This window comes from Balaenoptera physalus (genome assembly GCF_965194825.1).
Source record: "Balaenoptera physalus genome assembly, chromosome: 17".
NCBI classification, from domain to species: Eukaryota; Metazoa; Chordata; class Mammalia; order Artiodactyla; family Balaenopteridae; genus Balaenoptera; species Balaenoptera physalus.
In genome coordinates this window covers 77,209,908-77,226,116 of record NC_138895.1, presented here as the reverse complement: position 1 = coordinate 77,226,116, position 16,209 = coordinate 77,209,908, and the positions used below count along the sequence as shown (strand labels likewise).

The following is a 16,209-nucleotide window of genomic DNA, read 5'->3' as shown; positions in this document are numbered from 1 at the left end:
CCTTGTTGTCTTATTTATAGGGGCCAGATGCTCCAGTCCAGCAAACACCACGTTATACGCAGCCAGTGTCCCTAAGGCTTGGTTGGTATGGACCAGCAGCTTACAGCATTGCAGGAGACTAAATAAAATTTGAAACATTTTTCAGTTTCCAATTAAAATCTTCTCAGGAGCCATAAATGCTGTAAGTTTAGCACTTCAGTTAGAGAATCTGCTGGTTTTCACATAAGGGACACCTTGGTGATGGAGGTCCTGACATTTCAGAGTTCTGTGAAGAAGCTCATTGACAAACAGAACAGAAACAATTTATGAACTGAGCTACCAATGATTCCATGGAATATTAAGTTAGCGTGCAGATTTATACATTCTGTTGGTGTAATCTGCCACATGTCTTACAGATATTTACAAATTTACATACATAACAGATATTTACAGATGTTTTGGGGAAAGTATAAAGGGTCAGCATCAGAGCACATCACCCTGTTTGATCATGATTCCGCACAGTGTACCGTGGCTATTTATGTGCCTGTCTCTTTCCAAGACAAGGATAATGTTCTGATGATATTTGAACACCCGCCAGCTAGGATAGTGACAGATATATACTAGTCTTCTACTTATTGGATGGATGGATGGGTGGATGGATGGATGGATGGATGGATGGAAGGATGGATGGATGACTGCTAAAATCATTACAACACCAGGAAACCAGGGCAGAACATTATGAAGATGGTGTAATTCCAATGGTAGGCGTAGTCCTCTGTTTGAGCACTTGACATGGAGTATGAAGTCTTCGGTGTGGACCAACAAAGGGCAGAACTAGAAAACTGGATCTAGAGTTAAAGGGAAGATGAGCTTGAAATATTTCCACTGGCCAAGGTCTAAACAAAGGGTTTACCACAGGCAATGTCAAAAAGATCAAGGGCGCCACGCTGAAGTTGCAGCAGGGAGATAAAAGGTGAGGAGGCAGCTGGTAGTGGGGAAGGAGCACTAGCTCCGGAGTCAGCCAGTCCTGATGCCACCGCCCTCACCAGCTCTGTGTCCCGGGCATGTCTCAACCTCTGAGAGTCTCAGCTGCCTGGTGTGAGGAATAAACAGAGCAGCATGGAGTACCCTGTACCCGGCAACAACTCAGGAAACGCTGGGTCCCTCTGCCCTCTGCAAGGACACCCTGCCTCGGTGTTGGAGCTTGTCAGACTGGTTGCAGGAATTCAGGTGGTGGGAGAATCCCTTTCCCTGATGACCTTTAGGAAATAGTTCTGAAGAAGCCCAGATAATTAGAGCCATTCATTCATTGTGTCGACAAACGCCAGCTACTCTCGAATAGAACAAAAAGAAAGATACAGGTCTAGCCCCAAAGGAACATGTGGTCTAATGAGGCTAGAGTCCAGAGAGGGTGCTGAGGTGGTGCAATTTTACTGTATCCTGGAGCACCACAGAGCCACCGAAGAGTTTTAAGGGGAATTGTATAAGTAGAATTGCCTCTTAACTGCTCTGAAGCACCGTGGGAAAGTCATTGGATGGAGGCAAGGCTGGAGCAGAGAGATGAATTAGGAGGCTACAGCAGTGATCCACGTGTCTGAGGACCCAGGTCGGGCAAAGGGAGGTGGTGTTGGGATGCGGAAGGGGCACCGCCCTCGCTGGTGGATACCTGTTCGGGGAATTATACAGCTGACCTCTACGCGCTTCGCCTTTTCTAGGGGACAAAAACCTCTACAATGAGACTTCAATTCCACGCCCAAAGAGAAAGATCTCAAAGTCAAGTTGAAAGGATTCTGAGACAGCGTGTTGCCATCCCAGTGGGGGCCCAGTTTCTTAACAGGGAAATCCTCCTGCATATCCAGAAAGGGAAATCTAAGCTCCAAGCTTTGCATAAGAAGCCAAGATGCTGAGGACCAACCTGGAGGCTATTCATAAACCTGTACTTCAGGGAGGCGTCGTCAAAGTCGGCAAAGCTGAGCTGCTCCTCATAAACGTTCCTGGTGCCACTGATTAAACTGGCCTTTCTGCTCCAGATGCACACAGGGCAGAACAAGCCAGGAAATGCTTTACAAAGTGCGCATTACAATCCGCAGAGCCAAGCCAGCGGTACGGATGCAGAGGGCCAGAGTTAAGATGCAAGCACCCAGGACGGCCAGTAATCACCGTGGTCCTTGGGCAAGTTGCTTTCCCTCTGAGGACGTCCTCTCCCTCGTTTGTAAAGGATAACAAAGATCTGCCTAACTGATCTCTTAAAGCACTTCCAGCTCTAACTCCCCAATTGCTATTTCTGCCCAAGAGGAGGGATACTGGCAAATAATAATAAAGATTTTCGTTGGATTTGCAATTTATCCATGGACAGACACACACACACACACACACACACACATCCTTGGCATTCATTAACGCTTCGCTAAGACATTAACAATCCCATTTTACAGATGGGGAAACTGTTGAGTGTAAGCGACTTGCCCAGCACTGCACGACCAGTAAAGGGCACCATTGGCATTAAACTAGTTCTGGCCCCACTCCCATCACCTAGGATTATAGGACTCCTGTCAGTTCTTTCGCACCCATTATCTCATTGAAGAGCTGGGCTCAATGTTTGGCATCTTCATAGGATAATATTGACCCTCACGAGTGTCTCAGGAGGCGAGCAGGAGGCTTCTGGGGTGATGAGCATCAGAGATGTTGAGCGATTTGCTCTGGGTAACCCAGCAAGTAACATGGAAGAAGGACTGGCACTCGGGTCTTCCCCCAACATCCCACTGAGGGAGAAATGCTGACCAGCTTTTCGGAGGCAAGCTGCCCACAAGAAAGGAAACCTCAGCAGACGAATGATTTTTAAATTCATTTCTCATGATACTGAAGTATTTAGGGGTGAGGTTTCATGATGTCTGAAATATACTTTCCAATGATTAAAAGAGAGAGAGAGAAAGAGCAAAACAATAACAATTTTTGGATCTGGGTGACGAGTATTTGTTCTTCCTACTATTCTTTCAACTCCTACATAGGTTAAAAGTTTTCGAAATGAAAGGTTGGGGAAACTGCATCTCACATGTCTCTCCCCTTCTAGAAAGCCCTTGGGATTACACGCCCTGTCCCCAGGAGTGGCTGACTTAACGGCCTGCACGTACTCAGGCACTGGGCGTCCATCAGCGGGGCCTCCGTCTCTGACCACGGCAGCCTCTGCCCCTCGCCGTCCACGCAGAAGGCCTTCCCGCCGGCCCCATCCCTCTGGCTGGCTCGGTACTGGCCGTCCTGGTCACACCGCAGGCCTGCCTCATTCTTCTGACAGCCAGTGACACCTGGAACCGAAGATGGATACAGCTCTCAGTGCTTTGTCCCTGGGGTCCCCTCCCTGCCAGACTCCAGGCTCCCAGTCCTTGATCAGACGTCCAAGTCACACGTCGGAGCCAGACAGCCCCAGCTTTAGACTTGTCAGTGTCCCCACCCTGACCAAACGACAAAGTCTGGGCTCGCCTTTGGGCCACTAAGGCCGCTGTGACCTGGCCCCGCCCATCTGACCCTGCACGTGCTCCTGTGTGTCCACAGTCGGCCTGGAACGCACCGCCTGCTCTGATACCATTTGCTGGGACTCAGGTTCTGCCCCCCCACCCCGGTTCCTCTCCTGGTGCACCCTTCTCCCCAGTCTGCAAGGAGTTAACTCTTCACCGGCCGGTCCTCATTTCCTCCGGGAAGCCCCCAGACCCCTTGACGCCCGAGTGTTACACACTCTCCTCTTGACCCATGCCTCTGCTCAGAGCCGGGAGCAGTTATCATTTCCATTTGTCTGCGGGAAGGAACGGTTCGCAGCTGTCTGACTTCCTCCCAAGCAGGCAGGGACCTCATCTGGCTTTGCTCCCTATTTTATTCCAGTACCTTGCTCAGTGTCTGACATGTAATACAAGCCTCCGACCTGCCCCAGGCTTTGCTACTGTGACTTATAATAAGAAATATGTACTTGGTCTTTATCCCCATTTCTGGAAGTTGACATTCAGAGAAGGAAGGTGACTTGGCCGAGGTCACAGTGCCAGTAGGAGGGAGCGTGAGGATGGAGACGGGTTTGGGGGGTGGCGAGCCTCCGCCTCCCCCTCTGCTCCCTGCCATGTAGGCAGCACCCGCTCCACAGACAAAGATCAGCGCACTGCTGGGAACTCCTTTTAAGAAAGGATTCCTCGGGCCGTGTGACAACACTTCATGTCATCCCAAACCACAGTGTCTGGAGCCAGCGTGTGCAAACTGAGCGGGACGCCCGGATGTCAAGGACACTCTGAGTTCCTGGGGAAGAGTTTCTCCTCCAGAAGGAATGTCAGACTTCCGGCCTAGGAAATTCCTCTATTTACTTTCTTGGAAATACCGCCCTATTTCCACTGCTCTCCTGACCAAGGAAACTGCCTCTATCACAGAAGGTGACTTGATTTCTTTTGATTATTTTACAATTCTAAACACTACTCCGATTTTAAGCAATGCCTCATGTTGACACCATTTCAGACTAACATGAAAAGATTTGCGACAAGGCAAGTTATGGGCCCCTGCTAGGGAAAACCCAACACTCCCCAGTTGACTGTTAAGTAAATAGGCCAAGTGAAATCACATGACATACAGGAAGGCCACCGGTACACAGAGTCCTGACAGATTCATGGGGCCAGAAAGGGAATATGAGCTACACAGTGGTAATGATCGTAGGTGGAAAACATCTTCCACTTCTTAATCTGATAACACTGACTTACAAAAATCAGAACTTTCAGAATCAGACAATACCAAGATCAAAGGCCAGCTATGTCACTTTCTAGCTGAGCGACTTCAGCTAAATTTCTTCCGTGAGCCTTAGTCTTTTTATACGTAAAAGCTGGGCTCATAATGTTTACCTAGAAGGGGAGTTGGGAGGATTGAATGAAGCGACACGGGTAAAATGTCTGGCCTAGCTCCTGACAGAGCATAGGCATTCAAAGGTGGTACCCTTTGGATTACGATCTGTATCCAATGGTTCTCAAGGGTGGGCAATTTTGCCCCCATCTAGGAGACATCTGGCATTGTCTGGAGACAGTTTGGTTGTCACAACTTGGTGTGCACGGGTGGTTCTACTGGCATCTAATAGGTAAGGAGCAGTGACGCTGCAAATAAACATCCTATCGTGCAAGGGACAGCGCTCCAAAACGAAGAATTATCTGTCTCAAAATGTTTAGTAGTGACGAGGTCGAGGTGTCCTGCAGTGTCCCCATGGCACCGTAGGGTTTCTCTTTCGAAGCAGGACCCTTTAGAACTTACAGTGAGTCTGGCTGAAAGCTCCAACGGAAACGGTCGTTCTGCCCACGGGACAAGGGACGCAGGCCAGGCTACCTGCCTGCTCTTGGTAGAATCCAGCAGGGCAGGGGATACACTGCTCGTCCTGAAAATAGCTTCCTTCAGGACACTTAACTACAAAAGATAAACAGAGCAATGAGGTTAAAGAACAAGACACTGGCTTTATAGTTACAACCTCAGAACACACAGAGTCTGTGAAATTCCAAAATCAGACAAGAGCTCGTTCATTTAACAAATTGCCCACTGAGAATCTGCTGTGCGTCAGGCTCTAAGAGTAGGGGATAAGCTGTGAAGAGGGTCGACAAAGTTCCTGCTCTCCAGGAGCTGACGGGCTGGTAGGGTGAGACGGTGTCCAACAGGAATGTCAGAGTTGAGTGACATGAAGCAGGAGCAGAGGGCACGGCAGTGAGGAAGGCCCCTCTGAGAGGGGACACGTGAGACCCGGTGGGTGAGGAGTGCCCTAGGCAAAGATGCAGAAGAGAATTCTGTGCTGAGAGGACAGCAAGCGCGAAAATCCTGAGGCAGGAATGAGTCTGGATTATTCAAGGAATGGAAAGATAAAAGCCAACTAAAGCCAGCTACTGAGCTAGAGCTTAGTAGACAAAGGGAAGGTTGTCACGGGATGCAGTTGAGAACATCTGGAAAGATGATTGTCCATCCATAGGTTGCCATGGGAACATGGGAGAGCACAGTGGTGGGTGCAAACTTTGGGGTCAGACAGATCGGGTAAAACCCCTCTCCCCACTCTACCTAAATGCCTCTCCCTGAGGCTCCATTTTCTCCTCTGTAAAATAAGGATTAATAATATTATCCCGCTGGAGTGTAGTGATGATTTACAGAAAGCACATATCATAATGCCAGACTCACAGGTGCTCAACACATGGTTCTAGACTTGAGGGAGTCATTCCTGGCAGCCAACCTCACACCTACTCTGTCCAAACAGGGTGCCCTCGCTCTGTGGGGTGATTTCAACAATTCAGCACCATCTCACTTGAATGTGGCCTCTCCCTCTTGGTCAGTCAGCGATGGCATGGCTCAGACCTGGGACAACCGGGAGGTGAGTGAGATGCCCGGGGCACAGGCTTGACAGAGGCCCTCACAGTTGGCTTGTTGAGTCTGATTTACTCAGAAACACCAAGTGTGACCCTGAGAGTGAGGACCTACTCACATCTTGCACCCTGGATGCCGCATTCACCTCATTCGTCTCCTCCCTGTGCTCCCCTGTCAATCAGCAGTCTCAGTGCTTTCTGTCCCTCTAACACTCCCAACCCTTCCTAATTTGCTTCCTCCAATATGATACGAGCTGAGAAACTAGAAACCCAAACTGGACAGATGCATGTCACATAAGGGTTCTAAGTTGGCATCCAAGAGCTCTGCTCTGAGGCGAGTGCGTGAACTTGGCCACACGAATTCTGACAGCTCAGAGAAGGGGATGGCAGAAGGAGGTTCTATTTTGTCTTTTTTCTTGATTCAGGGCTGTGTTCTGGAGATTTTGCCAAATAACTTCTAGAAGAAGTGAGCTGTTACCCAGTAAGGGTGGGAGCCAAAAGCGTGCCCACTCTTGGGAGCGCTGTCTTTGTGCCTGGCACTCCTCTATGTACCGCATGTACCTCACTACAGCACACCCAGGAGTTAGTGTTCTACCCGCATTTCACAGATGAGAAAGCTGAGCCTCAGGACATTCGTGCATGACGCCCCCAGCATGCTTTTCTGAAAAGGGCAGGGAGGAAGTAAAATTATAGAACGCGCCAAGCACAGTGCCAGGTATTACAACATTACCACGTTATGGGAAAGCTATCAGTGCCATTCTAGCCTGGAGAAAACTGGTGTTCAAGGGCAAGGTCAACCAGGCAGCGAGATGACAGGGGTGAGATTCAAGCCCCATTCTCGCCAAACCAAAGCCTTTTCTCCACACACCAATTCAACCACCTTCCTTTGACGAAGAAGTGAGCACAAACGTGTAGGATGTGCTCAAACGGAGCCAGCGTGGATCTGAGAGCTACTCTCTTGAGTGTGCATATGTGTGCGGTGTTTTCTGAGTAAATCAGAAACTCCAGGCACATCCTGGAAACCGAATGGTGTGTTTTCCGGCCTGCCCTGTGCCATGCACATCCTCGCTCAGAGAGCGGGGTTTCGTTACTTCTATGAGTCACATTGTTGATCATCTCTAGTATTTTTACCTCAGTACTGTGGCTATTTTTTCAAGTAGTCTCCAAGTTCATTGCTAAAGGAAAACAAAACCTTTTAAGCCAGCCTGAGTTGCTGCCTCTGAACCCAGGGTGCAGGTGAAGGGACAGAAAAAAGAGAGCTGGGAATTTTTGCTGCCATACATTTCAGGCCTCTCGACCACGCGCAAGCAATCTGCGTTCTGTTTCTTTCCATGTCTGATGTCAAGAGTCTTTTGCACCCAAAGGAACCTTTGTGAACATCACGGTGAGGCTCCATTGCCTCCTTCCCCAGCAGGTGGGTCCTCCCAGAGACCCTGAGTCCACCGCAACAACTGAATGTCTATCCCTCAGTTAAATCCCTTCATGGAAATCACTGGAAAAATCCCTGGGGCCTCAGTTCCCTCTTCCGTAAAATGAGGCGATTTGGCCCAATTTGAGTTTGCAAGTTTCACAAAGCTTTGGGGTTATGCCACCCCTCCAGCCAACCCATTGCCAAAGTCCCCAAACAACAGCAGCCGTGTTTCTGCTGAAGAAAAATATCGGAGGAAGCATAACTGTCCTTCACTCCCTAGCCTGCTTTGCTCAAGCCCACCCCTGGCCCCGTCACTCTCCAACTTAAGATTCGCCCCTGGTGACCCCACCAAACCAGGCCCCTTGCTGTGCCCCCAGGCCTCTCCCACTCTGGTCGTCTCCTATCTCTCAGGCCCCATTCTCCAGTCACACAAACCATGTGCACTGTCCCCATAAAGCCACAGCACTTCGTAACTCCCTGCTTTTGCACTAATCTCCACTTCTGGAATGTCCTTCATCAATTTAGCGAACTCAACACGGGGGCACACACACGTACACACACACACACACACACACAAACCACTTCTTGTCTGCTCTTGCCCAAGCGACAATTCTAACTCGCCTTTAAGACTTCACGCCAGCCTTGACTACCCCAGCAAGCCGTCCCTGACTGCCCTGACTGGGAAGCAAAAGGCTTTTCACGTGATATTTTAGCCGTCTTTTCACTTAACCTCTCTTCAGCTAGACTGTGAGCTCCTTGAAAGTGGAGCTATGACTTTTGCTTCCCTGAGTATGTCACATGGTATTTGACACATAATTATATTTTGAAAGCTTGTATGGAATTGATGGATGGATGGATGGCAAGATGGATGGGAGGATGGATGGAAGGAAGGATGGACGCATGCATGGACAGATGCATGAATAGAAAGAAGGAAGGAAGGAAAGGAGGGAGGGAGGAAGGAAACAAGACATAACATGTTACTTCAGGAAAAAATCCGTAGAGAACTAGCTCTATTATAAGAATTTGCAGTGAACGAGTGACAGTGAATGTTGTTCAGAATGGAAATGGAAAATCCAGACAATTTCTCTGGGATTCTCCTTAATGGACCAACCTGGTATGAAGGTTGCCAGCAGGTAATTCTGAGGGGAAGCCATCTGGCTGGCAGTGAGGCAAGAGGGTGAACGTAACTGACCGTGTGGGAGGTGCAAACAAAGCCTCCACCCCTTGCAGTAGGCACTGCCTAGATGAAGGCTGCCATGCCTGCCTGAGCCATGGGAGGTGGACATTCCCACCGGTCTCCCTGAATCACTGTTCCCCCAGGGGACCATCCAGATTGGCCCCCCAAGACGACACACAGAAACCCTGCCTTATCTCCACAGGACAAGGCTCTGCTTGTAGCCTCACAGCTGTATTCCAGATGTGCTTCAGAAGGAAAAAGAGCCAGTAAGAATAGATACAAGAATCCGAGGGCGTGATTTCACCAAGAGCCCTTGTTGAGAAGGAAGACTTGTGAATCAGCAGACAGAACAAAGAATTTGGAAACAGCAGGGCTGAGTTTAAATCTCATGCGGCCAATTAACAACAAAACAATTTGCTGAAGTTTCACTTTGTGTGAAGCAATGTGCTTTGTATCGATTATATTCAGCTCTGCAAATCACAATCCCCATGAAGTAGGTACTACTGTCCCTGTTTTCCAGATTACGCCTAGTGAAGATGGGCAGTGTCCCAAGAACCCACACTGAGAAGGTGCTGGAGCCAAGACTCGAACCCAGGTCCACCTGACACCCAAGAGCAGTTTCCTAACACTCTTAACTGTATGCCCCCCAGCTGCTTCGTCCATCCCATGGCATTAAAAATACCTGACATCCTGGACCAGAGCAATGCAGAAATTCAATAGAGAATGGATGTTATCATTGACACTGGAGAAAATCCAGGGCTTTTGGTACGGCTTTTGTGAATTCCATTCTGGACCTTTCTAACCATTTGGAGTAAGCGGTGGGGCTGAATGGTGTGATCAACAATGCTCTGTAACTTGGTAAAAAGCTGCCGCAGTTGAAGAACAGAAGGTAGGTTTGTGTAGAGCTAGGATGGGTAGACTACAGCCCTCAGGCCAAATTCAGCTCACCTTCCGTTTGGCAAGCGAAGTTTTATTAGAACACAGCCACGTTTTTCTCCCCACAGTGGACAAGCTGAGTCCACGAGACAGAAACAGAATGGTCTGCAAAGGCTAAAAGGCTTGCTTTGGCCCTTTACGGAAAAAGGTGGCCACCTCCTGATCTGCAGCAAGTGCAGCCCTGGCCAAACCTTTCATTCACAGGCCCACCCTGTGACTCCCCCTCTCTCTGAAGCCCGGTCACCCCGAGGCCGGGGTCTCATTCCCTGGGTCCCCGCTGCTTGACACCCGTCAGGCAAGTCTGTCTGTGCTCCTGGCTCAGCCTCCCCTCCCACTTCCCAGCTGAGCCGCGCTACCCGTCCTGGTAGACAGGAAGCGGTCCTCTAACCATCAACCGAGTTCCCCAGAGGGAGCCTAGGACCAGATTCCCAGTCCGCCCCCTTTATTCTACACACAGGAAATGGGGGCCCGGCGCTTGACTAGTCCCTCTCTCCCTCTCCTGCTGTCCCGCCTCTTGGCTCCACGCTCCGAGGGGGCACCCGAGGTGGCTGAGCCCCTGCAAGCGGGGCTCCCAGACCCCCGTACCAATACCGCCTGGGGTGGTTATAAAAGCAGCCTCCCCGCAATACACGCGTGCTTGTGCGCACACACACACACACACACACACACACACACACATACACACACACAGTGAGCTTTTGGCAGTGGAGCCCAGGGCTCTTCACAGCACGTCTGAGAACACAGTGGCAGGTGTTGCAGTCACCTCCGTTGCTGTGACCCTGTTTCTCCCACCCTGGCAGGTGGCACCATCCACGCCTGCTTCTACTTCTTATCTTCTTTGTTTGGGCAGCTCTGTTGAGGTGGAAGGAGCTCTGGTCCTAGAGGACCTGGGGTAACTCATCCACAGAGAACTGAGTCCCTCCTTTGAGTCAGCCCTGCTCTGGGCACTACAGACACATGACCTCATTTCATCTGAGCCTCACCCTCTTCACCTGTCAAATGGGGAGATGACCTGCCACCGGGGGCGATAGTGAGAGTTAAGTATTTGTGAAGGTGCTTTGTAAACTGCAAAATCCTTTGTAAATATTAGCAAGAAGTGGTTGTGTCTCTGGTTTCTGTGTTAAGAGTTGCCTGCGTCTGAAATCCAGTGTGGAGCTTAGAATTTGGCATGGCTTTCATAAGAGGAAAGGCCTTATAGCTTTTGTGTTGCAACCAACATGAATAGTGGAAAAATAAATAACTGAGAAACATACTCTCTCTCTTCAGCTCAATAAAAATGCCTCTGTCTCATGACATGTGGGAGGATGACTTCTCACCATGAGGCCCTGGAAGTTTCAGTAATGGATGGAACAGCGGCCCCCAAAGAGGTCCATGTCCTAATCCCTGGAAACTGTAAATATGTTAGGTCACATGGCAAAGGGAAACTAAGGTTGCGCATGGAATTAAGGTCGCTAGTCAACTGACGTTAAAATAGGGAGAGTGTCCTGGATTACCCAGCTGTGTGCAATCATAAGGTCCTCAGAAGTGACAGCCAGCATCCAAGGGAGCTGTGACTACAGAAGAACGGCCCGAGAGCTACAACACTGCCAGTTTTGAAGATGAAGAAAGGAAGCCACAAGCCAAGAAATGTGGGCAACGTCTAGAAGCTGGAAAAATCAGGAAACTGATTCCCTCCCAGGGCCTCTGGTAGGAATGCAGCCCTCCTGACACCTTGATGTGAGCCCAGTGAGACCCTGTGTGAGAATTCAAGCCTACAGAACTATAGCATAATAAGTGGGTGTTGTTTTAAACCACTACATTTGTGGCGATTTGTTATGGCAGCAAATCACACAGCTTCTATTCAGGGAACCGGCAGCTGCAGTCTAGTGAGAATGGCTTCCAAGGCTGCTTATGTGTCAGGCCAAGAACAGCCCAGTAAACCTCCACCAGGACTCACTTCCCCTGAACCATCATGTCCTGGAATGATCACTGGCCATTTGGGGATGGTGGTGAGTGACGTGTTGCCATAACCAGACTAGGAAAAGTCACGGAGCACACGGGGTAGACAGCGGCCTTCTCCACCAAGACAGTGCAGCCCAGGCCACAGGGTCCAAGCTCATCAAGGACTAAGAGGAAGGATAACCTCAAACATGGGGGCTCTTCCTCTGTCATGTCGCCTCTAGTTTCAGCTACTACCTGGTGGGTGATAACTATACGCCTGTGCGTATATTTGGACAATTGAAAAGCTTTCATTGAATAAATAAATGAATGAGTCTCCACTCTGTATGTCAGATAACCTCTATCAGAGCTCTGTGGCCTTTCCCACAACCTCGCACGGCTCAGTAACAGCGGTCCAGGGAGAGAGGGGGAACCTACCACACCCCAGTGGGTCCTGACTGGCATTGCTGGTGGCCGAGACTTGATGGAATCCTTCCAAGCACCCAAACTGTGTCCTGGGAGAGGTGCCAAAGCGGTCCCCTTGGAGGAAGCGGATGGATGTGTCTGCTGGGAACACCTTGGAATCCAGATGAAGCTGGAATTTTCCACTTTGGATCAGATCTGCAAAGCGCCCAACGAGATCCTTGCCCACCAAGGCTTCCTCTGCAAGACACAAGATGAGGCAGGAGTGTCATTGTTCCTGCAAGGGTCAAGGAGGATCCAGGGACAGAGCCACCCAGAATGTCCACAGAGAAAGGAGACTTAGGCCTTTCCCAGTGTCTCATTTTACAGAGGGAGAAACTGAGACCCAGAGAAGGGGGTTGATTGACCCAAAGATACACAGAATCAGAAGCACGACTAGGACTCCAAACCAGACCTCCAGCTCCCGTCATTTCTGTGGCAGCGATGGGACCCCCACTGGCACAGGAGATCTTGACTTCAGTCACTCATCTAAGGTACACTACCCAGATATGTGACTGTCCCAACCTTGGCCAAGCCACCATCCCTGAGCCTCAGTTTCCCCATCTGAAAAATGGGGCTAGGAATGCCCCTCTTGCAGTTGGTGAGGATTACAAGAGAGAATGTGATGGGGCCGGTCAAAGGGAAGGCAGAGCCTCCGTCTCAGGTTCAGCTAAACGCTGAGAAGGCCTCCAGCTGTCGAACTCCAAGCGTTTCCTAGGAAGAAAGCAGACGGGTGAGCACTACATCGGGAGCTGGGGCGGGTCCCAGCACACAGCGAACACTCACGCCACAGTGGCTACTGTAAAGGCAGCCCCAGGCCACGGACGCCAGGGATAAACATCTCAGCCATTTGCTTCAAACATACCCAGATTATGCAGGCTGTTTCCAGAGGAAAACTAAAAGTGACCCTTAATTCATAATGCTACTGGGGGGAGATGGTAATTAGGGCCACAGGCACTGCAGAATGTCCGAGATACAGTCTGCCTCCTGGGTTACACTGTGGCGTTTTCTACAAGTGCCCCCTCATAGAACAGAGGTCAAGCTCCAGCCAGCCCTGACCCTCGGCGTTTGGCCACCAGATAGCGGAAGAGGAAGTGGAGAAGCTCCCACCCTCTGGTCAGAAGCCCATGGGTCATGTCCCACCCTGGTTCAGAGTAACGATCGTAAGATCCACTCTGCTTCTCCTTAGATCTTTCTACTCTCGATTCATCCATATCATTACCACTCCATTTTAAACAGTGTTAATAATGGGTTTAAACAGTGTCAGTGGTCTGAGACGTTCTCTGATTGGAAGTAGGCAGGACATAAATTATAAACCAACGGAGACCCCCTCACCCCGCCCCACCCTCCCCTACTTCACACCTGTCTTCCTGCTCTGTGCCCAGAAAACCAAGAGGAGAATTAGAAAATGTTCTCAAAAGCGCAGTCGGGTGATGTTATTTAGCTCTAGTCAGCTATGGACCAGAACGCTATTGCTCTTTATAAACTTCTCAGGAACCAGCTCCGCCCACGGGCCAGGCACATGGTTCCCTCCCTGAGCCCCACAGGAAGGCGCTGGGGCCGCAGTGGCTCCATCTGACGGATAGGAACACTGAGACCCAGCGAGTCTGTGCACCATAAAGGCAGCAGTGCGGGAAAACATACCAACGTCACGCAGATCCGGGAGAGAGGCGGGCGGGACATCCTCCAGCCGCAATTTCCACGTGACATTGGCTCCTAACCGCTCCCCGCTCAGACACTCCACCCGCACCGTGAAGTCGTCGCAGACGGGGATGGAGACAGGGGTCCCAGCCGTCTTCACCTGCACGGAGACACGAGCTCAAGAACACGGAGCAGGGAGCCAGCGTTGCCGAGCCCGCGCCAGGCACGGAAACTGCCTTATGTTAGTGTCGGAGGAGGTCGTGGAGAGGTCGTGACCTCCCTTTGACCCAGGAACTGGCCCCGGGCAATCGGAGTTCCTGACCCCTCCCTTGTCCTCGGAAGCCTGCAGACAGAGGTGTAAGCAGAGTAAAAGCCAACGTAAATGGGAAAAGAATTGGAAAAAGAATAGATACACGTATATGTAAAAATAAAATAAAATAAACTACAAAGAAAACAAATATACTTAGAAAAAAAATAAAGATTTAAAGATTCTCAAAAAAATAAAATTAAAAGGGCACAGACACACACACACACACACACACACACACACACACAAAAGAAAGCCTAAACACTCCGAATTCACAGGGCTGTACTTCATTGGAGAAACAACTTCTACCAACTCGGCCGATGTCCTCACAACACCTACGTCCAGCAGGACACGACCCTCCCTCCCGGGAAGCACCAGCTCCTGCATTGTGACCACGCGGCCTGGCTTCTCCTCCCAACCTGAGCACGGCCCTCAGTGCCCCCTGACCGTCTGCAGGGCAGGGCGGGTGGATGGACGGTGGCGGTGCCTGGTTAGCCTGGGGACAGGGCCAGGCAGGGGCCGGGGCTCAACACAAGCCTCACTGGGCCCTCTTCCCATCATGCTCTTTCAAAAGCAACATCCCAAGAGCTTCTATATCAAGCCCCAGCGGATGTTAGTTTAACAGAAGCTTGGGCGTCTAGAGGTGAATGAGAAGGTTCCGTGTAAAAGGAAGGGTATGTGAAGGAAAGTGACATCTGTCCAATCCATGATCCAGAGTCGATCTGGGCCTTGGCTGTCAGCCTGCTGCACGAGAGGCCTCAACCACCTCATTCAGGGTCCAGACGATGCCCTCTTAACACAGGCCCTGGGCTGCAGGAGGTCATTCAACATGAATGGCAGATTAAGCCACAGACTGGTACCAGGCACCTACTGTGTGCCGTGCACCCCGTGACACCCAGGGTGCAGGCGCGCCAGCAGACGTGGGGTTCGTGCCACTGTCACTGGAGAAGAACCGCTGTGTGCCAGGCACCTGGCATTCCCGGGAGGCAATGCACACACTTTTTGAACATCTTCCATTATTCAGGCCCTGCGTGAAGCGCTTTAAACATATTAGCTAGTTTAGTCTCCAAAACAGGCCTGTGGAGTCAGAACTACCATTACCCCACGTTACAGATTGAATTAGCTTCGGAGAGGCTGAGGACTGCCGAGTATATTACTGATGAAAATCTGTCCTGGCCCCTGTAACTAGTGTCTGGCTTTGTTTATCTCTGACAATCCTCAGTGCCTAAAACCATGCTTGGCCTGTTAACAGGCACCCGAACACTTGCTAAATGGAAGAATGAAGGAAGGAAAAAACGAGTGAAAGAATGAACAAATTTGGTGTAATAAGAGTCTAGACTTACTCCGTGATGTGAAATCTCGGGCAACTTACTTACTCTCCATGGGCTTTAGTTAATTCACTTACCAATCAAGGGCTAATGATACCCAGTGAGCAGGGTGCTGTAATCATTAGAGATAAGGAAAGAACTTCCAGCCTGGCACCAGGAATACAACCAGTGCCCACTAACCAATAAATATTGCTGATACTGCTGTCAAGTGCCTTTCTTTAGATAAAAGGGGGCAAGACTTGTTTCTCTTTGTTTTAAAATCAATACTCTTCGTATTTGGTTTTGTGAAAATGTGTGTTCTCCGAAATTCTTAACATGAGCTGCTAGAAATGAGTTGCTCTGATGAGTCAGCAGCCTTTGAGCAGAACAAGGACTTATTTAACTGAGTGACTTTTAAAGACTCCCTCTGTGAACGCCTGGGACTTCACATCACCAAAGTCCTTGCCTATTACACAGCTAAAAACTCTTTGGTAACCATGTCTTTCCAGTTGGCATGTAACATTTTCCTTCCAAGGAGGAGCCATGATGCCTGCTCACAGATTTAAGGACCGCCCCGGCACAGCAGCTCAGAGAGCGTGTCGCAGCACTGCAGCCTCTCTGCCCCATTCCCAGGCTCTTTCTTCACGGGTGGGGACAGTACCATATGGCGACCACAGCTCTGTCCTCACGTCAGCCGGCCTGGCTCTACCATTTCCCAGCTG

At 50.2% G+C, this 16,209-nt stretch overlaps 1 protein-coding gene across 1 annotated transcript in view; it reads right to left on the bottom strand.

The window, feature by feature from the left end:
* TG (thyroglobulin) overlaps window positions 1-16,209 on the bottom strand; it is a 244,557-nt gene that overhangs the window by 189,664 nt on the left and 38,684 nt on the right. Inside the window, exons 19-22 of the mRNA XM_082433766.1 lie at window positions 13,877-14,033; window positions 12,209-12,433; window positions 5,245-5,394; window positions 3,111-3,281 (exon numbers count right to left, since the gene is read on the bottom strand). Coding sequence (XP_082289892.1) covers window positions 3,111-3,281; window positions 5,245-5,394; window positions 12,209-12,433; window positions 13,877-14,033 — 703 coding nt within the window. The remainder of the gene's footprint in view (window positions 1-3,110; window positions 3,282-5,244; window positions 5,395-12,208; window positions 12,434-13,876; window positions 14,034-16,209) is intronic.